General features: G+C 42.4%; 1 protein-coding gene across 2 annotated transcripts; it reads right to left on the bottom strand.

The window, feature by feature from the left end:
• On the bottom strand, positions 1 to 26,499 carry ZFYVE1 (zinc finger FYVE-type containing 1). 2 transcript variants are annotated; one of them, XM_036385164.1, is made up of 12 exons: positions 26,115 to 26,499; positions 24,617 to 25,196; positions 11,610 to 12,114; positions 9,729 to 9,943; positions 7,596 to 7,702; positions 6,680 to 6,788; positions 6,022 to 6,119; positions 5,813 to 5,930; positions 5,309 to 5,479; positions 4,355 to 4,535; positions 3,692 to 3,805; positions 1 to 2,608 (listed from the first exon to the last, which is right to left on the bottom strand). In XM_036385164.1, the coding sequence occupies exons 2-12, from the start codon at positions 25,112 to 25,114 to the stop codon at positions 2,376 to 2,378; spliced, it is 2,349 nt and encodes a 782-aa protein (XP_036241057.1). In that variant the 5' UTR covers positions 25,115 to 25,196; positions 26,115 to 26,499; the 3' UTR covers positions 1 to 2,375. The 2 variants fall into 2 exon arrangements, with proteins under 2 accessions (XP_036241057.1, XP_036241056.1); XM_036385163.1 differs by having other exon boundaries at positions 24,617 to 25,153.
• Positions 26,500 to 27,508: the final 1,009 nt, after the last annotated feature.

Genomic DNA, 27,508 nt, shown 5'->3' with positions numbered 1-27,508 from the left:
TCTTAGGGCTCTTCTGTTTATTGAATCCTAACATGTTAAAACTGAATAGCATTGGCTCTGCTAACATCTATTCCCTTTCAATAGCTAAGCTATTTAATAACCATATTCTATACTGTGTACTCACAGCACCAAACAGTACCAGAAAAAATAAGTGCTATTCTGTACAGGAAACAGCAGGGACCTTAACCTTAGATTTTTTTTTTTCATTTTGAAAAACAAAGATCCCAAATACACCTCTCAGCATTCTCCAGAAAGAGTTACACCAAACCTGCTGCAGTTCAAGCACCACATAAGACTTTGTTTTGTAGAAAAACATCATAGAAGATTCAAGTCCTTAATCTATCAAGAAGAATGGGCTCTGATACTGACAGGTTGCTAAGTTACTAAGACCACATATATATTAAAAATGTTTATACAACATTTTCCTTTTGATTGAGTAGTAGTTCTTGCTTTGACAAGGAAAAAAAAATCAGACAAGTTGTTGAAACAGATGCCAAAGATTTTATACAAGGAATGTCATGGCTGCTTTCTCTTTGTGCATAAACATGGTAGTAAAGCTACATGCATAAACAGCACACAGGGCACAGCCTACAAACCAAGAACACATTGTTCACCCATTAAAAAAATAAAGAATACTTTGAAGCACAGAATTATGCTAGATGTACAGAATGTCTTTTAAGAGAGGATTTCTACCTACTCATGCCCTTACTTGGACAACAGGAAGTTTATGGCAGACTTTTGCTTACAAAAACATAAGACAGTCCGCAGTAAACTTGGCCAGTACCGAAGGTGTCCTGGAACATCTTCTAAGTCTACTTCCTTGTGTAGGCTGGATGTAGTTGTGAAGGGACAAACACTTTGTGAGCATGGTCTTTCAGAGACAAAGTGAGAACCGTTGTTGCAAGGAAAGTCAGTACACTTGTTCAGAAGATAAAGTTCTTTATAGCAGTTAATTTAATAATACAGTCTTAAAACAGGGTGTTGGGCATCTCATCACACAAGAGCACATTTAATAAGCTGGGGAAAAAATACCACAGTTGCAGGACACTGCATTAAACTCCAGCCATTCCAAGGAGGCAACTCTCATGTGGTAAAAGAATTTTTTTCTGTGTAAGCCAAGAAGGGAGAATTTTAGGCAGTTTAATCCACAATGGTCTCATACTTCTTATAAGTGGAACCACAAATCCACAGTACATGACAGTATAAGTTAGGTTAAGTGGTGCTTTTCATAATAAAATCAGTGAATTCATTGCAGTCCTTTCATAAAAAGATGAAGTCCAGTGAGTGCCAGTTGGTAGGAGCAAAGAAGAAAGGTTCCCATTTTCCAGGCTGATTTGTATGTTCATATTATTAGAAGAAAGTAAGTCAAATCTGTGCAGTTTGTATGCAACCATATCTGAGAACATAGAGGCTTCAGAAACTATAGGATCACTTAAAAAGTGGGGAAAAAGGAAAGTCATCACAATCCAAACAACTCAAACTTTGTATCTCAGAATTGCCTACAAAACTTGCTCTTTTCTTCTGCTCCAGACAAAACTTTTAACTGCAATGAACTTGCAGAGAAATTTGAAGAAAACCTGAGTACATGAAAACATTGTCAGGGAGAGAAAAACCCTGCTACCTTTTGATCTGGTATTGAAGTTGAAATGGCAAGATCAGAATGCTTTGCCTCCTGCCATAAGATTTGCTTTACCTTTCAGAACTCTACCGGTCTCTGCCAGGGAGTCTGCGTTAACTTGATACCTCTTGCACTGCAAGACCATTGCTTGTATCACAGTTCAAACAAACTTGTTAATAAATCTGGGTTTAATCTTCCATGGCCAGAAGGGCAACACCTCTAGATGCAGAGCTGGTTGAACTACCAGGTGTATTTCATATAGCAACACTGGAGATTCCTGGCAGCACAGAGTCCAAACCTTCCTCACAGGACATTACAATCAGCAAGACATTCCAAAAGAAGAATTAGAAGGCCATAATTCTGATCCATTACAGTAAGGAACACCACCATCCTTAATTTGAACTAGGAATACTCAAAGCTTCATTTTCAACCATATTCTTAATATACTAAATTTTACATCATTGATATATATATATATAGTTGGTTTTTTTTTAATTGGAATAAAATACACTGGATTTTGGGTTGCTCATTTACAAGGGAGCTCCCTCCCTTTCTCAGTTAATTTGAAATTAAAACCTAGAGGCTGAATGTAAGCTCATTCCCAGTGTTCCAAGATGGATATAACACAAGAGGAAGCCAGAAACTGGAAACATGCACTCTGGCTGCAACAGGTTAGAAGGTGAAAGGGAGACCAGATATTTTCATTTGTAACCCTGAGAACATAAGGAATTGCAAAGATCTGGAGAGCAGCCTGGGGTTAAAGGTCACCAGGCTTTTTATTGCAGTTAAAGCAAACTCGGACAGGGTGATCCCATCCGCGAGAGGGAACCGCTCTGCGGTCATGTGAGCACTCATCACAGAATCCCTGGCCACAGGCCCGACAGTGGTGCTTGGAGAGTTTGATACTGAATTCCTTCCGGCAATTGTGGCAGTGCAGGATTTCATGATCTGGTACCCAGTATGCAGGTCGGGCAGCATCTTTTACCAGACCTAGGGAGGAAGTGAGGTGAGGGATGAGAAAGAGGGAGAACAAAATAATCCATGAACATGAGCATATCAAGAATGTACTCCAGTGGAGGCACTCACACACTGCAAGTCATATCACTGCCATTAATGGCGATGTGACCTACTGACAGAATCCTTCAATGCAATGAGCAGCCATTTAGAGTATTCTACCATTCTCCCACATTCTGTCTCTCTTCCAAGAGTAAACTGTGTCTCTTTTAATACTACCATCTTGCCTTACTCAGACTCTTCCAGAGGTTAAGACACTTGCTTTTCCCTACCTTCAGTTTTAGCTGTGGCCAAAAAAACCACCAAGTCACCAAACCAAATATTCAGAAATGCATGTAGTGTCTGAACTGAGAAAGGGATTTATTCTGCCTGTCAGAGAGCAAACACCCACAAAGGTGAAGGCTGGACATGCTGTAGGCAAAGCAGCTGAACAATGATCCGTGCAATGAGTAGGAAGTCAGGTGCAATAACAGAAGATTAAAATGTGAAATGTTTGCTGACATACCTATACTGCCACCCAGCACAAGAAAGAGCAGTAGAGGTTCCCTGCACTAAGCTCACCATGAAAGATCAGACTACTAATTACTTCCTCATCCTTACCAACCTGGACGGCTTCAAATTCTCAGCCCTCCCCTCAGAAGTAAGTACCAAGAAGTACCAGCAGTATCCATGATCACACTTAAAAGGCACTCAGCATCTCTGAAAGAAAACCAAACCTGATAAAATGCTTCCTAATTGGCCAATCTTTAGGGAACTTCAAATGGCAGGTCACTGCAGTGAATCCATCAGGGGAGCATGAATTACTCACAGCTTGGTGCACAGTTTTGCATAATAGGGTGAAAAGAGAAAGTGTGATCTGCAGAAACAACATGCTGAAAACCAAGAGGAAACATCAAGCAGAAGAGGTCCAGAGGGCTGTGAACTCTCAACCAACAGTGGTATCATAGCAGAGGTGGCAGCCTGTCACACAAACTCTTGAAGTTTAATAACAAATTTTGCCCTTTGAAAACAAAAACACCTTTAGACAAAAAAAACCCATCAGAACAGAAGAGAACTCACCTAAGGGAATGTCCATGGCTGTCACCACCGCTCCAAGCGTGTTTTGCACAGCTTCCCCCACCTTCCTGGCAATAAGTGTACCCCCTTCCTCATCTGAAGGCAGTTCAGCCACATCTGCATGACACAAGAGTGAAGGGCTCAACACCTAAGTCCACGACTCTTTTGGCCAAGTTTCAGTTAATTTACATTAACAAAACCAGCAGCAAACCCAAAAGGCAGGTTGTAATCTCTCCTCAGCCTTTATGTTCCCCATCCACAATCTTGGATTGCAGAGTGTTCATTTTCGCAATAATGGACAAAATATACAGTCTGCTGTAACATAAGCACCCCTGCTCTAATGTTAGCACCAGACCATTAGCAGTTGCTAGGAAAACAAAGTAAAGATACTAAAAGTAAAGATAAAGTACTATCTTACTAAAAGTAGAGATACTAAAATTTCTAAAGAATTACAAAATAACTTTGTCAGCAGTTCAGGTGTCTGGTAGGGTCATCTTTCTTCCAAAAGGCATTGACCTCTTCAGCTTCCTTACCAAAAACTGTTTGGGAACCCAGTGTGAACAACACTGTCTACACCCACTGAAAATGGTTGTGATCCAGAAATTAGGGACAAAGACTTCAGGCCAGTGCTCAGGGATAGTTCTGTCACAATCAACTCAAGATTACCTAACTGGAGGCCCCTGTTGTCATAGCAGTTGTCACACACACGCACTGGTGCTGGTCCCCAGCCTCGCTCAGGCACTGGACGGGTCTTGGAAGAACAGCCATCACAGAAGCCCTCTCCACAGGCCCGGCAGTGATGCTTTGTGTCGTTATCTTTGAAAGGTGTGTTGCACTTCTTACAACTCTAATGAGAACAACACAGAAGGAAGAACTGTTAGTTTGATCTTTCTGAGTAAAAAAAAAAAGAGAGCAGAGGCCCAGAATGGCACGTTTCAGACTGAAATTGTGAAAAATACAGTTAGACACAAGACTTGGGTGCTATCAGCCCCATAACTTTACCCCAGAAAAGTGATTTAGAATAGTAGGTGTATATTGTTCAAACCAATATATTGCTATGATCCCTTTGTTCACAATCACAAATAAACACAGCCATATCCTGCAGGGCTCAATGATGGATATTTGACCTTTGTGTGGGGTAAGAATTCAGAAGGCAGTCTTCATTGAAGAAGAATCTGCTTCCAGCAAGACACGGGGAATCCTTTCCCAGTTGAACTGTTTGGGTCAACTTTTTGCATCTGGTATGAAACCAGAGTTTAATCTATAAAAATAGTACTATCAACTGCAGTGGCCAGATTTAAGATGTTGATTATTTGCTTTGAAGAACAAGTTCATGCAAGCCACGATTTTCTGTAATATTGCTGGGATAGTAGCTCACAAAGAGCAGGGAGAAACCATCTCTTTTTCAGGGTTGGGCCAAGTCTCTGTTCATAATTTCTCTGGCTAAGTCAAGAATGGGAAGAGGAGAGAACACTTCAGTTTTATCAAAGTTGTAGGAGTAGGGATTGCTGCAGTAAAACAAAGAAGCATTTAGAATCTGCAACATACTTTATTACTTAAAGAGTAAGGAAAAGGGGTTTTAGCTAGGCAAAGCCTTTCTCTCCAGCAGCTGCTATTTACCAGAATCTGGGAGTTGGGTCTCCAGTAAGCTGGGGCAATCTGGTCTGTCAACCAGGAGGTCACAGCTTTTGTGGGTCCCAGGCTAAGTTCAGATACTGATTGAGCCATGAAATTCATGCCATCCAACAAACGCTGGGCTGCATTGTTGTTGTCTTTCAGAAATCCATCAGTCTGGAATGAAACAGATATTGATTTGAGAATAAAAACAGGGAAACCTTTTTTATTAGATTCAGATGGCTCCTCAACCCATTAGTCCTGATAAACTGGAGGGCAAGCAGGAGTAAAAGATTCAGCAGCCCTGCTTTGAAAGACAGAAGTAGGTTGGCAACTTAGCCATTTCAAGATAGCCAAAAGATGTTTGAAAGCCCTTGCAAAGTCTCTTTTGAACAGCAGGGACCAGCTTAATGAAAGGCAATCTATTTTCTCCATCAACATCCAGAAGAACCAAGTTAGCATGTGCATGGCTGCACACATACACAAAGACTATCCAGCAAACAGACTTACCCCTGGCCAGACATGCTCAATTTCTGTCCTCACTACAGTGTTCACAGGGTCTTGGTTGCCAAACCAGTACTGCCGGCTGCGATACACCACCCCGCAGTTGGGGCACTCGATCACGTACCTGCACAGGAGGAGGACAGGTCACCTCTCTGGCAAGTCCCATGTACCAGGCAGCACAGAGAGCACAGAGAGCTCCCAGCTGCAGTACTCACCCTGACCAGGCATACTTGGCAAGGCCCAGCCATGGGGAATCCGTGGAAGCAGAGGTTTTTGGCACCACGCTGACCTCCATCCCTCGTTCGTAACAGGCCTACAACATAAAGGCTCAATTAAAACTACATCATTGGGAATCCAAATCTATGTCTGGCGCTGTTTAGCCACATAAAGCATATAATTAGCATACAGAGGTCCACAGAAAAGGAACACTAATCAGAACTCATTTAAAAAAAAAGGAAAAACCCACTATCAATAATAACATAAGGGAAGTATTTCTACATCAACAATGACCCTGATAGTAGCCAAAAATTTTCCTGTATCCTGCACAGATCCTTCAGCAAAATTGGCTAATACCAAGCACTGGGCATAAGCAAATAAGACTAACTGTCAAATATATAAAAGGTCAACATCACCCAGGTTAAGAGCAGCCAACTTCAAAATTTAGCTAGAAAATTACACATAGCACACCGAGCTGATGAACTCTCCAAGCAAACATACAAGTCAGATAAGGATAAATTTTTCTTGTCAAGGCTATGACCACCTCTGACATTAAAAATAAAAAAAGGAAGAAAACAGGCACATGCCTGTGAAATTTCTCATTTACTTGGTCATCCTTTCTTTTTTCATTCTTCAGACCTTGTCCTTGTATCTCACCTTGCAAGTGTAGACTCTGTTATCATACTGGTGAGAATATCTGCATCGACTTTTGGATTCATGAGGGACTCCTTCCTTTGCATGGTTCATGCTCTTCTTACAGCCACACCTGAGATGTAAGAGCAACCCATAGTTGTTGTTCTTAGACAGGATAGATGTCACCAAGATTTCATTTTTACTGCTATCTTGCATTTTTATAGATGTTGTGCCCTCAAAGCATCTTCAGAACTGTACATATAGCAATTACATAATTTATTATTGAAAGGCAGGCTCTTCAGAAGGAGGTGTAGCAACTGTTTCCCATACAAAGCAGCACCACACAACAATTCACTGCAGAAAATGCTCGGCATCAGAAAAGAAGCATAACCACCCACAATATCATGCTGCTATACAGCTCCCAGACTCAGAGCACTGACTGCCATCTACTGCCCTTCCGGGCTCAATCTTGGGGCTCTTTCCAGAGAGCTATAATCCAAGATCTAATCAAATACAGAGCTCCACTTAGACCTAGTCACTGAATACAGCCCTACTCCAGGACGTATGCTTTAGGATTGTTCATACTGTTTGGGCAATAAAAATGTCAGGAAAAAAAAACATCATAAGAAATTTCAGGGGATTTATTTAGACACTCCTTTCTTCCTGCCCAGCTTGCATTTGGGAAAAGATATGGGCAGCACAGGTTTGTAGTCATACACAAAAATAGGTGGGCAAAACCCATGCATCCAGCTGGGATGTGGCAATAGTGGCTGTCCAGTTCACATAAGAGTGAATTTCAAGCTAACTTTGCCTGTAAGTACTAGCTGAGAGCAGATGATGTTAGGTGTCAAGATGTCACAGAAACTTTACATTCTGTGGCTGCAGGTTGGGGGCAGCACTATCCTTTAAGAGGATGAAGAAGCATTTCTCATCTACTTACCCACAGCTGAGGCACACAGAGGAGCATGTGAAATATTCATCTGGAAAGAAAGAGCTGTGAGCCATCTGGTCATCAGGGATCTCCCCACTGAACCGGTCACTTAGAGCCTGTCAAACAAAAAAAGAATGAACTAGAAAGAGATTAAGGGCAATGAAGACCTTTTGCAAGAAAAAGCATGCATTTCTCTACTGGAAGGGGAGGGAGAGAGAGTACACAGCTAACAAATGTGTCTTACTAGCCTGGAAAACAAAACAAGGATTGGAAACAAATCAAGAATGCAATCTTGCACTTGTATGGAAGTGACTTGAATACTTGTAAGATATCTTTTTCTCTCCTCTCCTCTCCTCCTGTTCCTAGTTTGAATTTTATAGTAGAAATAGGTGGTAGAAGATTGCATCCACCTTTGTGCATCCAATCCATGCTCAAAATAGCAGGGTTCTTGCTAAATGGGCTTTGCATTCTGGAAACCTCTGAGAAGAAACTCATAGGATCATTTCTCATAGCTCAGGAGAACACATTTCTTGCCTCTTGGCTCAGAAAGCGCTGCCCTGAGCTTTCCTCCAGCCACTTGAACAACTGCTCTTCTCTGGTGAAATGGCAAAACTGAGACAAAGGGATTTGTACCCTTTCCTAGGAACATCCATCCTCAAATTAAATCAGTCCTTAGTCTTGGCACACTAACTTTTTCAGTTCTTTCAGGTGTTATGTTTAGGGGGGAAAAAAAAAAGCACTGTAACAAAGCAAATGGTTACAGTTCATCTTGATGGAGATCTCTGAAGGCATGAGATCTAGCTGAAACTCTTCCTACAGCTGAGGTTTATATAGTGGCTGCCTGCCTCTCTCTTCCACCCCCTCCCCTCACAGGGTTGAGGTAGGTGGCGTGGGTGTATCTTTGCTGTCTAACAAGGGTTGACTGCACATGCACACAGACTTGTGTGTGTACCTCTCTCACCACAGCTTCCCTCAGATAAGTATGCTATTTAAACATTTTATTTCACATAATTTCAAGGAAATTTGCTTTACATTCTCTTTTAAGCTTGACTGATATTGATACTTTTGAATGAACTCAAAAGTTAGAGGAAGTGGACAGAAATCTCTAGAAAGTCTTGTGTCCTCAGCAAGAGAAGCAAAAGAAGTTAATTTGTAGTCAGTAGTGACTTGAACACAGCAAACACTTTACTGGTCATTAATTTAAGTATATCTGAAACCAGGCTACTTGATTAATGCAATAATGTCCTAGAAGTTAAACTAAAATTAATGATTCCAACTGTTTTTCCCCTTGCTGCCTGTCTGCTCCCAAATGCAAAGAACTGAGTACATGCCACCCTGACACTTCCCTCTGTGCTTCAGCTACCACTAACACAGAGAAGCCAGAATTATCTGTTCCAACAGCTGTGACTAACATCAGCAAAGACGGCTAACACTACCTCCTTCTGCAGATATGACCTGGCTCTGCCTGCCCCTCCCCAATTACAACTATGCTCTTCAGGCCAAAGAAAATATGATGTTAATCAGGCAGTGGTATTTGGAAACTTGTAGGAAAGACTACAAATTTAAAGACCCAAAAATCCCTCTGACATCCTAGCAAAATAAACTGTCTAAGAAAATCACTTGCTCTAAAGTAATACATCATTTGGCTTGATCCCATCCTGTTCCCTAGCTACCAGCACAACTCCTTTTTGCCTCCTAGACCTTGGGTTATACTACTCAGCACTAGGTTTTGCCAGCTATTAACTCTCCCCAAGTCTCTTGCATTTCCTCCTCTTGTGCTGAGGCCAACTTTAGGAATTTTATAAAAAAAACCCTTTGAAGGTCTCTCTTTGTCAATCACTGTCATTAAGCGCTTGTCACTCACATCATCAGTTACTTTTTTCTTCCCAGCTCCGATTTATGATCTTGCTCAGTTTGGCTCTTTAATTTTTCTTCCATGGTCTTTACTGAAGTGCTTGTTTTGAGGTAAAAAAAAAAAAAAAACTACTTAGCCTCCCTGGCTGAGGGAGAATTATCATTCTCATGGAAGACTTGCATGCAAGTCTGCATCACTGTTTCAGGTGCTCTGCCTTTCTGAGCCACAGCTGAGTTAACAGCAACAGTGGTACAAATAAACACTGTGACAAATTCTTCTTCACTTACTTTTAGTGCTTTGTAGATAACCCCAGGCTGTCTAGGTGACCGAGTAGTATTGTTCTCCAGCTGCTGCTCCACAGCTCGCCTAAGGCCAGAGAAATCTGTTGGAGGATTGTATGTCCTTGTTCCCTTGTAGTGAATTGAGCTGAAAGCCTCAGGAAAACAGCTTAGCTTCCGAAACCGATCCTGAATGAGCTTCTCAGGAACCTCAGAAGGATGATCTATATATAAGAGTATCAGCAAGTTCATATACAACTGATTGCTTAAAACAATACTTCAATTGCATAGTACTTTCATATGCAATATAGACCCAGTTTTCTTAATTAAATCTTCTAATACATCTGGAATGCAGTTATCATTATATCTTAAAACAAGGAAAAGAAACTTTCCAAAAGAAGTCTCTGTTTTGTGATATACAGCTTTAAATTCTCAGACCGCGTTTCTCAGGTAAAACCAGACACATCTAGATTTTGAAACAGATATCCAGATTAAGGAGCAAGTTAGGACATAATACAAGGAAACACAATGTCAGCACACTTGTTAGTTCTTCTCACCAGACCATAACTTGGTATAGCTATTCCTAGCACCTGATAAGTGGAGGACATGAACCTTACATGGGCTGCCTGTTCTCCATGCCAACCCTGCAGCAAGGAAGACTAAGCCTTTATCAACAACTTGTACATGGCAAAGCACTTCAGAATGGGCCACATCAGGTCAGACTCCACAGAGCCAACCACATTCTCCTGCTTGCTTCCAAGTACCTGCTGTACATTTCAGAATAAGGCAGGCCCCCATCTTCCCTGTCCTAAAACTACACAAACACACTTGTGTCCTCATGGGTCACTAAAGGCTGAACTGATTAAACAGAAAATGTCAACAACTTCATAAATGGCTGAATTGCTAATCAGCAAATTGGTACATAAGGAAAGGATCTGCCTAATAGGTAAGTTAAAAGTTATTAAGAAGTTACTCCAATAATAATCAGAAAGAATGTCAAGTTCTTCTACTAGTTTAAAACCTCACTGTTTAGAAAAGCCAAAATGAGAATGTGAGTCAGCCAGGACTGCTGAGGTATTTATTACACAAGAGATGGCTCCTAGATATTCACAAACAGCAGGACTGAGCCTCAGCCACTGCTGCCCATGGGAAGACTCATGTCAGAGAAGTTCATGGAGAACTGTCTCCCATGGGAGGGAGCCCACATGGAGCAGGGGAAGGACTCCTCTCCCTGAGCAGCAGCAGGAGCAATGTGTGATGAACTGGCCATAATTCCATTCCGTCTTCTTGCATGACTGGCAGGGGAGGAGGTAGAGCTGGGAAGGAGGGAGGGATGAGGGAAAGCTGGTTTTAAGATTTATTTTACTTCTCATTACCCTACTCTGATTTTGTCAGTAATAAATTGAATTAATATCCCCAAGTCAAGTCAGTTTTCCTCCCATGATGGTATTTGATGAGTGATCTCTCCCAGACCTTATCTCAACTGATTAACTTTTCATTATATTTTCTCTCTCCTGTCCAGTTGTGGAGGGGAGTGACAGAGAAGCTTCGGTGGGTGCCCGGCATCCTGCTTGGGTCAACTCACCACATTAGTTTTCACCTTCATCTGTCGTATCACCCACACTTATGAACTTGTATGATGACCCCTCCTGTGGCTGGCAGAACTCATTACTATTCAGTGCTGATGTTCAGCTGGCTAAGAGGATTATTCTAGCTGATTTGGAAGAGGGAATGCTCTTCTAGTTCCACAGCCTGGTTCCCAGACCAAAACCAGTGAAAGCAAAACCCAAATCACATTTCTACATGGTAGTAAAGAGTGCTGAATATTCAGTGCAACCTGATAGTTTACAGACAGTATTTAGCACATTGTAATTGGAATTGCCTACTCACCAGAGCCCAGTAGCTTGGTGTACACGGTCTCATGAAAGATGATGACACCTGGACCCAAAGTTGACAGAGGAACATCTAGGCCACAGCGGGCTGTGGTGGCTTTTAGCTCCTTGGTGAAGTGTTTTAAATAAGCCTCCGAGGCATCACCAAGGAATTTGAAGAGGTCGTTGTGGAGCCTGTCAGCACGAGTACGGTAGATGACAAGGTCAGAGATGGCCAGGACCTTCAGCAGCAGCCGTGTTCTCTGGCTCAGGTTGACAGTGGCCCCCAGCAGGCCCTCTGTATCAATGACCACCACTCTGCGGACAGGGTCATAGGCTGCCCAGACTCCAACTGTGCAAGACTCCTGTGCAGGAGATGTCTTGAAGACTTCCCGGCCATAGAAGAAAGTGTGGTTAAGGGTGTGAGATTTGCCATCCCCTGTGTTCCCAAAGATGGACACCACCTTTAGGTGCTGGTCAGGACTGCAGTCCAGTTTCTTAATAAAGTCTTCCTCATTCCTTACCTTCCAAAACAAAAAGAGAAAAATATTATAACTATGTAATTGGAATAGACAATACTGAAAACACAGCTGGTGTCAGAATTCATAAGATTAAAAAGAGTGATTACCTCCTCTTCAGATTTCATCATAAGTTTCTGAAGCACCAAGAAGTACAAAGCAAAATACTAAAATGCAGTTTTGTAAACTGTACACATTGATGGGATTTATGTTGTTTCATCATGTAGCTGTTTTGGAAGTGATGCCTCACTGTGATTATGTACATAGTCAACTCTCTAGTACATCACCCCATTCTCAGAGACAGCCCTTTCAGACAAGGGAGCACAACACTACTTCCAAGTCTGTCAGAACAGCTACCTGGAGCATGGCAGACTTTCTCAGTAGCACTGATCTCCTGGCAAGCATGCAAATTCAGGAGTGAAAGAGGGGATTGCTTTTACCACTTTAACTTGTGTCATCCACAGAGGTTTTGTACCTGTTTAGGTACAAAAATCTCTGCCATGCACTTGTGCTGCACCTATCCACAGCCAGGGGTTCTCAGACACAGACTGTCTTATTCCCACTGCTCTGCAGCTGATCAATCCTTCAGCTGGAAAGTGGGAGCAGAGAAGAAGCAGCAAAACTGTACACTGCAGTCAGGTGCTTGAAACAGGTCACACTGGCTCTCACAGAAGTGCCACAACTACCTCAATGATCCCTTTCATAATTTACTGTATTGTACTTTAATTAAAAAATAAAACAAAAGAAAACACACATACAAAACCAAAAAGAAGTGCAGGTAACTTCCCTTTGGCTTTACATAGTTTAAGTGTCAAGGATCATGCTGTCTAGGCTAAAGAACAGGGCATTTTCTGTTCAGGTACTGGAACAACAGGAGCAGATGGTGAAATGGGCTAGGGCTCTGTACAAGAGCCTGTCCTTATCTTGTTGTAGAATAGGTCCTTGGCTTTCAGAGATTTCATGCTTCATTCATTTGTTTAGCTCTTATTTTTTTGTCTTCCAACAGGTTTTGTCCATATATTATATGACAGGGAAGAATATGACAAACGCACTTTTTGAGAAAGATTAAATTCACTTTCTTCATCTCAATTCCCTCTTCAAGGAATCCCCATCAACTGGAAAGAGCAAGGCTTCCATCCCCTCCCACCTGCCACTTAACTTCTGGAAGCTCTTAGCTATTTTCATCCTGCGAGTACAGTTGGAAGATCTCACAGTCTATGAACCAGAGAGGCAATGAGGTAATAAATGGTTTCTTTGAACAAGCTTATTTGTACATCAGCAAATTAGTTTAAGGCTCAATCAGCCCCATTTGCTTTCATCACACCTATCAACAGCACCTAGACTTTGAAGGAAAATAAAAATCAGCCAGTGTGCCAAAACCATAAAAAATAGCCAGTGTGCCAGATTGTGGTTGGGAACAGCATTCACAAAGAAAACCTGTGGGCTGTGGGCTTGCAGTAGCTTCTCACAGACTCAAACTATTCAAGGCAGCCTCACAGTGTAGAAGAAAACAGGAAACCAGAGACATCAAAATGCTCTCAAGAGAATCTTTCCTGGTGTATGTGGGGGAACATAAAGATACACTGAAATTACAGGTGCACAAGAAAGAGTCTGCTTTCTTGGTAGCTGTGATTATTAGCTTATCATCAGGAAGGTAGCTTAGACGATGGATGCAGTTTTGCTTAGTGTCTCTTAAGATGTCTCTGTGGAAGAAAGGAAGTTCTTGGTTCATGGAATAGCTCCTTAAAACATTCACATATTTGACAATATAAAAATGTTACGTGTACATAAGCAAAAAGGAATATGATAATGTTTTCTTCAAAAATGTTTTGGTTTTAAACCAAACTTCTCACCAAAAAGGTGACAGGTCCTTTTTGCCAGAGTCAATAGTTATGTACTCCCTGGACAACACAAAAAAATATCAGTTTTCAAACAACTGCTCAAGTATTGGCAGGATAGCTAATGGCTAAGATCTTTCAGCCAGCACTAGTTATTACTTTGGTAGCAAGCAGTTTGGGAGAGTTTGTTGAATGGGCTGAGTCAGTAATGTCAGGAGACACAAAGGACAGGAGGGACAACAGGAATAAGGGTAACTCTGAGATATATTCCCACTGTTAAGAGACAGGAGTGAACTCAAAGTTACACTGAATATCAAATCACATACCCAAAGTTATGGCCTTCTAAGTTATCCCCTTCTAGGCTCTTTGCAGACCTCCTTTCAAGACAGAACTCAGGAGTGATTCGCACAAACAAGTTACCCAAGAGCACAAGAATGCACCAAAGTCTAGCTAGTCCAATGTTTATGTCTCACAGGACTTGGTAATGAATGAGGAAGAACTTAAGACATTAAATGAGTAAATGTTTCCTAGCACACTTTACCAGTGCTCAGAAGTCAGATGACCAAGAACTTCTTGAACAGTGGTTGCATTTAGATGCTCATGGTTGGTAGAAAACCAGTAGACTATCCTCCCTTTTAGAATCTAGTCATAATTTTGGATCCTGCAACATCCTTACAATAAATTCCATGTGGGAGGAGAAGTAACAAAACCAAAACCAAGCCAAAATGACCAAAAGAAGCCCTTCCCTTTGAAGTTGAATACGCTTGCACATCACTGGCTGCTCCTTGCTCTTGTGCACTAGTTGACTTTAACCAACGCTGAGTACAGGAATGATACTCCCAAAGAACCATCCAACACAACGCCCATATCAGTAGTCCAATTTACTTCCCTTGAGCAAGTTCCTTTAAGACATTTGAAGTCAGAGGGGGTGTAGTGTCAAAGCAGTAATCCCCACTTCTTTGTTTTGCTTCTCATCTCCAAAACAAATTGGTATGGTACCGCCTTGTGTTGCACATTCAAAAGGTTCACGTTTCCATAACTGTGCCCACTTCTGTGTTGCCCAAGAGCTCCACATCTCTGAGGTTGACAGCAGAGGGTAAATACAAAACCTTCCTTATGTTGCACACCTAAGTAAATTAAGGATGAAAACTGTATGTCTAAACCAAGACATGAGTCATATCTCTTCAGCCCCTTCTTGATTTTGCCATTTCTAGTACCTGAAACTCATTTATACTTTTGTTATAGCTCTTAAGAGATTCACTTCTAAAAAAGAACATTAAATCACAATTTCAATGTACATTGAAAATAAGAGAGAAATCTATAAAGCGGATTTCTTCCTTTAACTACAGCCAGTAAGACTAACCTGAGAAGAATAAGCTCCATCACAGTAAAGTGCCGCCACCAAAATTCACATCTCTGAAGGGCACCTCACAATCACTCCTGAAAAGGCAGTGCACAAACGCAAAGAAGCATAACTGGCTTAACCCAGCAACTCAAGTGCAACAGGCTATTAAAAATGCAACTGGAAATTTCCTACTTTTGCCCCAGAAGAAATTTTTGTTGATATCCACAAGTGTCTCTTGCTATCAAGTGACAAAAAAGATGGTTCCCTCTGAGGAAGAGAAGCTTTCTGCTATGAAACCCACAAGAGCAACAGAGCTGTGAGACAGTCCCTAAACCACAGTAATTCAAATCCCGTTTCTTCAAAGATCTTAGGCTAATTCAGGTTGAAAGTGACCTCAGGAGCTCATTACTTCCTCTAATTTTCAGAGTCCTCCAAACAAGAGATTGTGACCAAAAGCAGGTGCTCAAGAAGAATCAAAGCTGACTTTTAAGTCCAAGCACCTCTAGTTTTCTACCTTAGGTTGCCTCCTATACCTTTTCTTCTGTATGACTTTCCATGGAAAATATAATTTATGCCATTACTTAAGTCTTCCACATAGAACTTAAAATTCATAATTTAATAATTCCAATTTGATACCAAAATAAGTGCCTCTAAAAGACAAATTTCCTAAAAGTTTGATGAAAAGGGACAACAGAGCAGAAAAGAAAGACTCCAATAACCTTACTGAGGAAAGAGCATGTCTCATGTCTACCCCCTGCCACCTCCAAGACACAGCAGAAAGAGGAGCAGTCATGCCCACACATGCTAGCCAGTAAGCATGCTGGCTGGGCCATGACAGCACATATACTGCTTCTTACTCACTAGGCAGAAAATGTGGACAAGCACTGGATAATGAGAAGACCTTCCAGAAATTAGACTTCATTAATTCTACTGGTCAAAGAGTTACTTTTTACTAAGTAAATGTTTTACAGTAACCTGAGAAAGTTTCTGCAAAGGGCTGTGTCAACAGATTAGTTTAGAGAATTGTGTATGTCATACCAGTAGTTCCAATCTGGTATTTGAGTAAGTTATTAATCACTTATCACTTATTAATCATTGATCCAGTGAACACTTAAACACATTAATCACAACTGTCCTCAGTGATCTCCTAGCCTCCAGCCAAGCTGACAGTGGACATCAGTATTTTCAAGCCTGGAGTCCTACAGAGCCTCAAGCCCAAACTGAAGGACTCGATACCAGATGGAGAGAGGACAAAATAAAACAGGGGACAGACATGCTACAGGGATGTAAGGTTAGATTCTCACACTTTGATCTTATTCCCCATATGGGTGCAGGTCTTGCTCAAGCAGGTGAAAGCATTTGTATTAGAGGTGTTTCCTAACCTGAAAGGTTTTTTCCTGTTTATTTGTCTTCGCTGCAGTACCACCTATGGGTTCTGTTGAGAATTGTTATCAGCCACAGTACTTATCCAAGGACAACGCTGTCCCTGAACTGAATATATTTTTCAGACCAAAATTATCCTGTTTCTTCCCACAGTGCTGGCATAGGAATTCAGGTTCAATATCTTCATGGGTTTGTATGGAGCTTGACAGCATGAGTTTCAACAGGACTTACAGGTCCCTGCAATGAAGGGCAGAGGCTGCCCATGTGTGAGGCCCACGTCCATTATAATAGAACTGTGAGAGAGGCAAAGACAGAAGAGTTAAGTCCTGCTTAACAACCTTACCCAAAGAGATCCTATTTTAAATGTTTTAAAGACAGTGGTGGAAAAAAATCAAGAAGATTGGAAGTAACCCAATTTGAATGGACCCCTCCCTAACCCAAGAGGCAATATTGACTGAAATATTGCTATTACTAGTAGACGGCAGCTAAGTTATATCATACTTCTGAAATCAGAAAAAAGACTACAAAATCCACTAAACTGTTTGCTTGCTGAAAAAGTACTTTTTCAAGGACTGAAGACTAATAAAGACTTTGAGGTGAATGCAACAGCTGCAAAAATAACACTAACATAATAGTATCATCTAACTCTAAAAGAGAACATGAAACAATGTTGCAGAAATCATGGTTTTGTATACTAAATGTCTTTCAAGTTCCTGTAGATGTTAATTTGGCCACAGAGCTACCAATTACCACCCCAAAGTCACAGTTCTAGCAGCAGAGACCACGTCCACGTGAAGAGACTTGCCCAGGCGACATCAAGTCAACAAGCGAGTTCATGCTGTCTTCCTAAACGCTCCTAAGAGGAACTCGATTACCTGTGTGAACACTACTTACACCACTGTCCTTGTTAAGAGGGGCATTTACAAACTTACTTGTATAACAGTTGCATTCTTCCTAGAAAACAGTTAGTCTGGTTATTTTCCCAATTTCAGGGTGTTTGAACCAGGCAGGCCAAAGGACTCAATCTTCTGCCTTTTTGTGATCCTACAGCAAAGCATTAACAAGCCAGGTAAAAAAGCCAGAAGTGTGTACTGCAGTGACAGCTGCCTCCAGTGATCACTGCAGAAAAGAGAAAGTGAAAGCAATGGAATGAACAGAAAGGCTACAAGACAGCAAGCTGATTTTACTTTCCTGAAGTACCCCAAAGCACTCACATCCCATTCCTACTGGCAGCATCCAAGAGCACAAAAGGATTAACTGGAAAAGTGCAAAGAGGGGTACAGCAGGGGAAACACTAAAACACCCCATTTTCCCCCTCAAGACTATTTAGTTCAGAAACTGAACTAAGTTCAGGAACTTGTTGAATGAAAAGTATGGGTAATTCCAGAGTGGCTTGCAGGCTCTCTCACCTAAGTCAGTGACAATTGACTCTTCCTTCCACCTCAGCACTCATATAGCAGACAGAAGAGACAGGAAAGAAGCAAAGTATTTGACTTTAATTAATGCCCAAGAGTACTGCATCATGAAGAAGGTACAAGACTGCTTCCAGGGAAAAGCACTATTTTTAAGTGGCTATGTTAAAAATTAGCTAAGAGTTAGCTAAGAGTTAGCCTAAGACTGTCAAAGGAGCTGTGTTTGTTAAATGAATGGCTCTCTCTCCTACCTTCTAAAAGTAGTCTTCCAAATACTGGTATATGTCCAGTGGAAAAAGGAATACTCTTAACCAGCAATTGCTGACTACTACTTTATTCCAAAGACAGAAAAACAGTGCACTTAAATTTAGGTGAACTGATAACAGACTGAGATAGGAGTAATACTGATAAATTACAAAGTAATAAGAGAAAAATTCCTAGAGTGTAGGACAGTAAACTCCCCAAAATACTTTGGCAAGAAAACTTCTCTAAAGCACAAAGAGGAGGAAAACTCAAAGTATCAAGGGACAGAAATTACATATCCTGATCCAACAGATCACACCAGTCTAAATAATTCAGATCCTTCAATATCTTTTCTTCCTCCTTTATATCCATGGCAAATATACTAGCTGTGACTCCTTATTTTATAGGATATGGACTAAATTTCCCAGAAATTTACAGCTGACTGTAAAAAGCACAAAAAAATACCCCATCAAAAACACATTCCCCAACAGCAAATGAAGGAAGAGTGTCACAGGAACTAGCACTATTTGCTAGACAAATGCAAGTCAGACTTAAGAGATCATGACCTTATTTCATAAAAAAACACATACATTAGCTCCCATTAATGCACAAAGAATACTTGACAAGAAAAAGGATTCCTAGAGACTCCACTCTCTCTGAAGTCCCTAGACTTTATCCAGGCTCAAATCAGTAGACAATACGGAAAAATCACAGTACTTCCATCAGGTTTACAGCAGGAGTGAGAAAAGCAATGCAGCTAGCAACCCTGCAGAGTCATCACTATGTATGTGTAACTTTTTAACAGGAGGGAACAGAGGACACGTGGACTATTATGCTGTTAGTGACAGGTTATTTGACGATTGTACAAAATGGTCTGCATTTAAATAAGGGCTATGGGTCCTTTTGCCTTAACTGACTGCAAAGCATTACATAGCTGCTGCTTATATCTGCTGAGGGGAAGCCCTTACTCCTTTAGGTGTCTAGACCTGCTAGAATGAATAGAAAAACCGTCAAGGAATGGGGCTATATTTAGGAAGTTGAGATATCTATTGGCACAACAAAAAGACCCTGCAAACTGAAGAAAGGGAACTCATATGAGTATCTCAGGGGAGACATAGCAATAAAAGTATGCTCTTTTTCCCTCATAAAATTACACAGCTGGGGAAATTATTTTTGTGACTAGATAGAGGAAAATTTTTCTTTTCTTCTAGACTCCTTAGTAAGTCAGACTACAAAGTCAGTATCTTTTATTTTTGTTTGCAATTCACAGATTGGGTAATTTCTTGTGACAGAGCTAGTTTCTGGTCAAAGATGAGCAAACTCTAAGGCAGATTATTAATAACCAAGCATATCCTCTATCTTCTGGTGTCAATTAAAGACTTTTTCTACTTCTATTAAACATATGTGCTGAGTCCTCAATTAGGGCTTTGGACAAAGTGCTATTATAGAAGCCATTAGTGACACTACAACCAAGTTCTGATCTTGTGGTAAGAGCTCCCAACATCTGTTCCCCAAGATAAAAATGTTGTTATGCATTGTTAAGCATTCAGCCCTGCCTCAAAAGCAGTAGAAAATAAAAGTTTATTATACAACAGATGTATAACTCTGCTTTATGGTAAAGAGCTCTTTTGCAAGCATGTTGCATAAAGACAAAGCAAAAATGGAAACTGGTCCAGAAATTGCATAAATATAAGTACAAGCGACAAAGAGAGATCCAGGTGAGTGGAAGAGTTCATGGGACAGTAAGAGAGCCCCAGGATTTGAAACAAGTATCACAACCTGAGTCATGTTTTTATTGCTGTATTTCACTCTGTTTTTCTTAATAGATACACAAATAGCAGTTTAAAAAACCCAATTAATTGACTCTGACTTCTTATGGGAAGTGCCTCCTGTGTGCAAGGGGCAGCAAGTGCCTCCAGTGTGCTAGTGACAACACAATGATGTTTGTTTGAGAATCCAGGAAGTTAGAGATAAGAAAGGAAAGCTGACATCTTGGAAGAGCAGATCAGGAGATTCAGTTGAGGGACATACACATATAATAAAAGAGGGCACATAGTTTGAGTCTAACAAGGCAAAGAGGAGATGTGGAAGATGTAAAGAGAGCAGCGTAAGTGGGAGATGTAAAGACTGACATGACCAAAGCAATTGACTGAGGAAGTAATCCCCACAATATCATTCTCAGATGAGCAAGGAAGATAGACTATGTCAGGACCAATTAACAAACAGATGAAGCAGTTATCAAGAACAATTTGATTGAAGCCTCAGCTTTAGATATGCAATAAGTAAGGCCAAAAGTTTAACACTGTGTAAAGAGAAACTGCGTAACTGAGCTTGAGAAAGACAGCCTAGAACGGGGTCTAAACTGCAGGTGATGCCAGTTTAAAAAACATCAATAAGTTTTGTTTTCTAATAGAAGTCAGTGAGGTCTTATGAGGAACAACAAGTCCTGGAAGAAGGAAGAAAATATTCATCATGTAGGTCAGGATGCCTAGGGACTAACTCAAAAGAGTTGCAAAGCATTGTGCTGTGTGGTGTGAGACAGCTGGGGCTGGGCTCCATGAAGAACAACCTCCCTCCCTGTTCTTCCACAGACTTGCAGTACAAACTTGGATTTAACCATTTTTTTTAACATGAGATAGCCAACCTCTTTTTGTGGTGCTCAGATACAGTGCTCTTATGATGAACATCACAGAGAAGCTTGTATTTCACAGATACAAACTTTAGCTACCATTAGTTTTCTAAAAACAAGCAGTGGTTTAAAATGAAACCTTTTCTCTCTATATGTGTCCGGTCAGCTGTTTGTTTCTGCCTAGACACGTGTAGGATGGTTCTGGGGCAGCCCGCGCTTCAAAGGATGAGTCTGGACCCTTCAGTTTTTCAGTCTTCAGATTGTTTATTATTTCTTATCTACAGAATTTTCTTTCTGCCCAGCAGAGATCTGACCTGCAAGGCAGCCAAAGGCACTCTAACCACCCACGGAGCGGTCGTGTCTTTTTATACTAAAAACTACGTACATCATATTTACCTTTATTTCCCAATACCTTTCACCCACATTAGCAAGTGCACCTTCACCATGGACCAATCCCCAAGTGCCAACATCACCAGAGAAAATGGAAGAAAAGAAGAAGAAAGAAGAAGGACAAGACACGCCCTGATCCCTCCATCTTGTCTCCATAACCCCCTTGTACCAAAACCCTAAAATCTGTATTTCACCCTGTAAATACATCATTCCTGCACCATTCATTCCCAAGTGACTCTCATGTCCTCAAACAGGTGGCACATCCCTAGAGGGATCGAAGTCAAGCTCCTGGTAACATTCCAGGATTTCCGAGCCCCCCCAAGGGTTCTCTTGGTAACTCTGGACATCCGGAGTGATGTGCTGAGTTCCCACATATATGGATTTGAATAAGCACAAGAAGTCCTCAGCTTTCTGAGCTTATGCTATACCTGCAAAGCACAAAAAGCTTTGAGCAGGCCAGCACATCTGTGCAACATGGCACAAAGACAATTATGCAGACATCAGAATTATCATAGCTCTATCTGCATAGTGCTGAGCCCAAACTGAGAATTTCCACTTCTCCTCTGAACCAATTTGCTCAGGCACAGCACCTTATGGATTAATCTACATTGCTTCTGGATCTAGAACTAGATCAGTCATTTGCTTACACACTATAAATATTCTTCAGTTTTAGAGCTACCACCTCCAAGAAGCCAACAGGAACAGCTAGATGAAACATAACCACTTGAGCTTAATAACTCCAGGTTCCAAAGGAAACTAAAAAACAAATCTTTTAGCCCTGTGTTCAAGTTAGATGTTTGTAAACAAATATACATGAGTGATTATCTCAATCCATCATCTGCTGCTCCAGCAGTGTTAACTAGTTCCATCTAATTTGGGAGGGGGGTGGTGGTGTAAGGGTGATGTAGCTTTTACCATCTGTAATCTTGTAGCTTTTAACATTGCCAAGGCAGAATCTACCACTGATAGCAAATCAGCAGTGTCCTCTCTTATTTCCCAACCAATGCAACAACTTTCAAGTTCCAAAGGTCACTAACAGTTAAAGACAGCTGAACTACATAATTCTGTTAAATTCTTATCCTGTCTGCTCAAGCTTAAAAAGCCACACCCTCTCAAACTCTGAACCTCCATATTTCAAGTTACTAATATTTTGGCATTTTTGGACAAAAAATTGGTTTAAATAAAGAACATTTTAATTATTTCTCCCCAAGTAATGACAAGCACAAAATAAGAGACTGATGATCACTTTCCTATAGCTAAATTAGTTTCTCCTCCTCTTATTCCCAAGAGCAAAAGACAACTACTTAGCTTTGAAGACATTTTCTGTGGCATCTGACAGGCCTTTCTAAACAAAGGTCCTTATGCTCACTAGCAGAATTATCACTATAATAGCAAGTACTCTTTAAATTCCAGCTGTCAGAAAATAATTTAATTGAAATCTCTCAAATTGCTTTGATACTGGCTGTGAGATGTCACACACATATTCAGCTGTGAGGAAGAGAGGATCACTCCAGATGGAAGAGCTCTGATTCAACATCATGATAGTGAACTAAGATCATTTTTGGAGAGCTTTTTCAACCTCACCCTGTTCTCACCAAATTGCTATGATCTGATAAAGGACCACTGCTATCCCAATAAGGAAGTTGGCTTTATTGCCCATGACATTTAAATAGCAAATGCACTTGCTTGCGGGAGGCAGCCAAAGGTCTACAACAATAAGGCTTACAGATTCATGAGTATAAATATAACTTAAACCAGTACAACCACACACAGACACAGTCTGTGAGCAGCTTTGCAGGACAGCCCTGTTCCAAGGCATTTCAGAGCTTGTTCTAGTGGCCAGAGGAGGATTATTGAAAAGTCTGTATCTTAAAGTAATAGTTGCATCTGTCACACATTACAAGGAAATAAGTGTGTGCTTAGGGCTTGGAGGCATACAAACTTGAGATTGCTACAGACCTGAAACTCAAGCACTCAGTTTACAGTCACTGCTGTCCTGCATACTGTGTGTTCTATGTCAGTGCACCATAAGGACTGTCATCCTTTCCTCCCTTTCCCTTTCAAAAGCCATGACAGTTTAGCAATTGGTACACCTGAATTGACAAAAATATGGCCCAAGTATCTAGCAACTATTCTATATTATTGTATAATTACTGTGTACATACATATGTATGTATGTACACACAGTTCTATAGTATAGAAAAGATATGAGATACTTGTCAGGTTTCCTTGTGATACCTGACAGGCGCATCAACTGTTACTATGATGGATACAAATAACTATCAAGAGTAAGAATATAATCACAATTCTTTTTAACAATGGTAGCATGAGTATGTTAAATTAGAGCAACCTGATACTGAATCTCCAGGCGACTATACATTTTCTTTCAATGGCTCCTAAATGAGGTTTAACATAGGGAATGCAAACTGAAAGTCAGAAAACAAAGTTCAATTTTTAGTTGTGTAATTAATCTGCTCTGTGGCTTTCATACATTTTGCCTTCTAAAATGCTTCCCAATATAAGGGCTAACAGGAGAGTTCTATAACTGCATATATTGAATGCTAGACTTTCTGAAATAGTGCCTCCTGGGAGGCTGCTCCCAGACAACTAGTTCCTATCATTTTTATCAGCAGACCTACCCCAATGGCAACTTCCCCCTCTTTCAACAAAAGGCTAACATGTGATAACATTTGTGACAAGCAATATAGCTTAACCATGGTGTCTGTAGGACTTGTATGGAACGCTTATCTCTATTTTCTTCTATGCCTAAAAATCTGATGGATTTATTGGTGATAAATGGTAGCAATGGGCTGTAGTCTTGCATTATCACTACTTGGTACAGTACCCTCTCCTAGTTATACAGCAGGAAATTGTCTGTCAACACTCCCATTTGCAGGACACCTACTGCAATACAATGTATTCAATTTTGTTTAGGAACGATCAGCATCCTGCAGAGACAGCTCTTATCTTAGCTGTGTGCCTCAGTACAGAGTCAATTTTTTCACCAGCTTTGCTTACCAAGCCTCTTAGAGGAGGCTCTTGCCACACATAAGGTTTTAATGAACTTGACCTTTTGAGGAACTCATGAGCAAGGCCGTTCACAGGCACTGTGTCTTTTTGGCCCAAGATGCTCAGTGGCACTTGTACTTTACCTGGCCATCATTTTATTACTATTGCCGCCAATTACACTTCAAGTATTAACCATACACCAAGAAAGAAACTAAATCATCTTGCCTGTTCACAACAAACAAACTACAACAGTTCTTACCTGAATTTCCTCAGTTTCATCCACCAAGAGGAAACTCACAACTTTCTCTGTCATCTTCCTTCTCTTGGTCTCCTCATCCATCCCCTCCTCCTCTTCCTGTTCTTGGGCTTTGCCAGCATGGTACACGGTGACAGGGTGCTTCCTTCTGTTCCCCCCTGCATGTGTTCTCTTCTGACACTCCACGCAGAGGTTGATTTTGCACACCTGGCACCTGACTGCTGCTATCTGCCTTGAGCCCGTCATACTGGCATGCATTATGTTCCCATTGGCACCTTTGCAGGAGTCACAGTACGGGACATGGCCAGGTCTTATACGGGTCCGTTCATGGTTCCGCAACCTTTCTGGCTGATGCAGCTCTTCTTCACAACGCTGGCACTGCAGGCTCCTGCACTCATCACACTCAAAGATTGCTTCATCTGTCCCACTGCAAACATAGCTTTCCTGGCACAGCAGTGTCGTGTTCTGTCCTTTCTCCACAGTTTGCGTGTGGGCACTCATCTTCAGGTTTCTTTAAAGCAATGTTTTTCCCTCCTGTTTCTGTTCCAAACAATGATATGTGTAAAAGTCAGTTCCAAATTTACTATTTCCACAAAAGAAAGAAACACAAGAGGAATGCTGTTGGTACTTAATTTTATATGAGTATATGTTTCTGTAAGATTCATACACTGACCTGCCTTGCAGGAAGAGTGGTGCTAAGTGCTAATGAAGTTTTCTTTCTCCAAAATAAACTTAGACAACGTGGCTGGTTTCATGTATTATTATAATACCCAAATGCTGGTATACATTCTTTCTCTACTTAGCTGCTTAACATACTGTCAGTGACAAGAAAAAAACCCCCAGCCCGGTGTACTTCAACAGATGCAGCAAGTATTTCCCTGAAGCTGAGAACGGAGAAGCTGGTGACACAGAGACAAAAAGGGCATAGAAATGCACAAATGCATATATATGTACACACACAAAAGGACCTTGTCAAGACTAGAAAATTCTCTGCTTTCACTCCACAGCTAAGCTCCTCCTTCAGAGAGTTCACCGTATTTATTTGCTGGGAATTTCCGGATGTGCTTCGCCAGATAAACAAAAATCCGCTCTCTTTGTGCGCTCCTTCTAGTAACACTAGAAGACGATCGCTACCGCGGTCAGGCTGACAGACGACGGATTTTTTCTCTCTCCCTCTGCGCCCCAAGTTGCCAGAGCACAGCCCTGAGACTAGCGCCCGCCGAGGGCAGCCTGCGCACCCCGCCGCCGCCGCCGCCTTTGTCTCGACCGTTGCCTCCGGGCCGCCTCCCCTGCTCCCAGCCAGCGCGGAGCCCCTCTCGCTCCGGGATGACCCTCGGCGCCCCCTCTCCCGGCCAGTCCCGCGGCCCCGGGCGGGCGCTGGCCCGCGGGCAGCCGCACTTGTGGCTCGTCCGTCCGCGCGGGCTGCAGGCGGACCCCGCGACTCGCCTGCGGTTACGTAACGGCGGTGCCGGCCGGCGCCTCCCCCCGCGCCCGGACCTACCTGGGGCTGCGCCCGGCGCCGCGCCGGCCGCCCGGAAAGGGAGAAGCCCCCGGGTTCCTCCTGCCGAGCAGCGGCAGCGGGCGGGAGCCGCGGTGGGACCGGGAACAAAGGCGGCGCGGCACGGGGCGCCGAGAGCCGGGCTATTGTTTACAAGCCGGCGGCCACCTTTCTTCCCCTTCCTCCCGCCGGCACCCGGTGACTAAGGACTCGGGTCCCGGCCGCGGCTTCCTCCTCCACCCCGTCCCCTCTGCGCCCGAGGGGGATCTCCCGGTTCTCCTCCCCCAGGGGTCGACCATGCAGTCGGGGCGCCCGGGGGAACTGAGCAGGGCAGGGCCGGCCAGGACCCGCGCCCCCTCCGCCCGCTCCCCTCGTTGTCAGCCGGGATCAGCTGATCGCGGGGAACTTCGGGGTTATTTTCTCACCGCGGAGACGGGAAGGCGGCGAGCAGAAGGCGGGGCGGCGCGGGCACGCCGGGAGCTGTAGTCCGGGGGCTGCACCGCCCCGGACTCGCCGGGCCAGCCGGGACGCGCGATGGCCGTGGGGGGCAGGTGCAGCGCCGCGGCTCTTTTTGTTTTCGCCCCACTGTCTGGGGAACCTGCCTGAGTTCCCCAAGGAGCTGCGCCGGAGAAGTGTAAACAGCCCCCAGTAGGGTTTAAAGGGATGAAATTCGTAGCGAAGATCTTTCCTCCCACCGCCTGGAGAACGACGAAGCGGCTTCTCCCAGGCCTCCGGATCTGGCAAAAGAATGGATCACGGTGTCCACCTGAGAAGGGAGCACTTGGCGCCCAAATCTCATCTGCCACTCATGGGTTTAAACGAAGTCTTAATAAGGAGAGCCACCGGTCACTGTCATTGCAGCTTTTGGGGTTTCTTTCACTACTGTAGCTTCAACCTATGGGTAAACAGCCATCATTTACATAGCTGAAAGAGACTGCAGATCCAAAACAGAGGCACACACCTGCCAGGAAATGGCAGATTCACTGTCACAAACCGGAGCCATGGGAATCAGAGCTGAACGCCAAACAGAGATGGTCAAAGAAACCACTCGGTGAGGAAGGACCTTGGCCAGTAGTGGCTCCAACCCCATGTTGGCTCATGGGGTGCTACAGGAAAATAGCAAGTTACTTTTTATTGGCTGATTTAGATCATATACAAAAACATTTTTGTTGTAGCATAGCCAGTGCACAGGCAATTTCTCTTCTAAAGTAACAAGAGTTTTCAGCTGGATGTTTGGATCAAATGCTAGTGGTTACTTCACCAGAGGAGGGACATGCACTGTTTTCCTTCAGTGGACACTGCATGTTGATAAGCACTAACAGCTATAAGATGCCCCTGCTTCAGTTTTAGACAGTTTCAAAAGGGAGCTAAACTACAAAATTGGATATCCATGTAGA

The sequence above is a fragment of the Molothrus ater genome, chromosome 6 (genome assembly GCF_012460135.2).
Source record: "Molothrus ater isolate BHLD 08-10-18 breed brown headed cowbird chromosome 6, BPBGC_Mater_1.1, whole genome shotgun sequence".
NCBI classification, from domain to species: domain Eukaryota; kingdom Metazoa; phylum Chordata; class Aves; order Passeriformes; family Icteridae; genus Molothrus; species Molothrus ater.
Note: the sequence above shows the minus strand (reverse complement) of the source record. Positions and strands in the feature narration are given on the sequence as shown.

Bases quoted from the DNA above. Each gene is read 5' to 3' on its own strand.
- ZFYVE1 (XM_036385164.1), bottom strand. From the start codon at position 25,114: ATGAGTGCCCACACGCAAACTGTGGAGAAAGGACAGAACACGACACTG. The intron at 5,931-6,021 runs GTGAGTACTGCA...CCTCCTGTGCAG, and splicing joins GCCAAGTATGCCTGGTCAGG to GTACGTGATCGAGTGCCCCA. The intron at 3,806-4,354 runs GTAATCTTGAGT...TGTGTCATGCAG, and splicing joins CAACAGGGGCCTCCAGTTAG to ATGTGGCTGAACTGCCTTCA.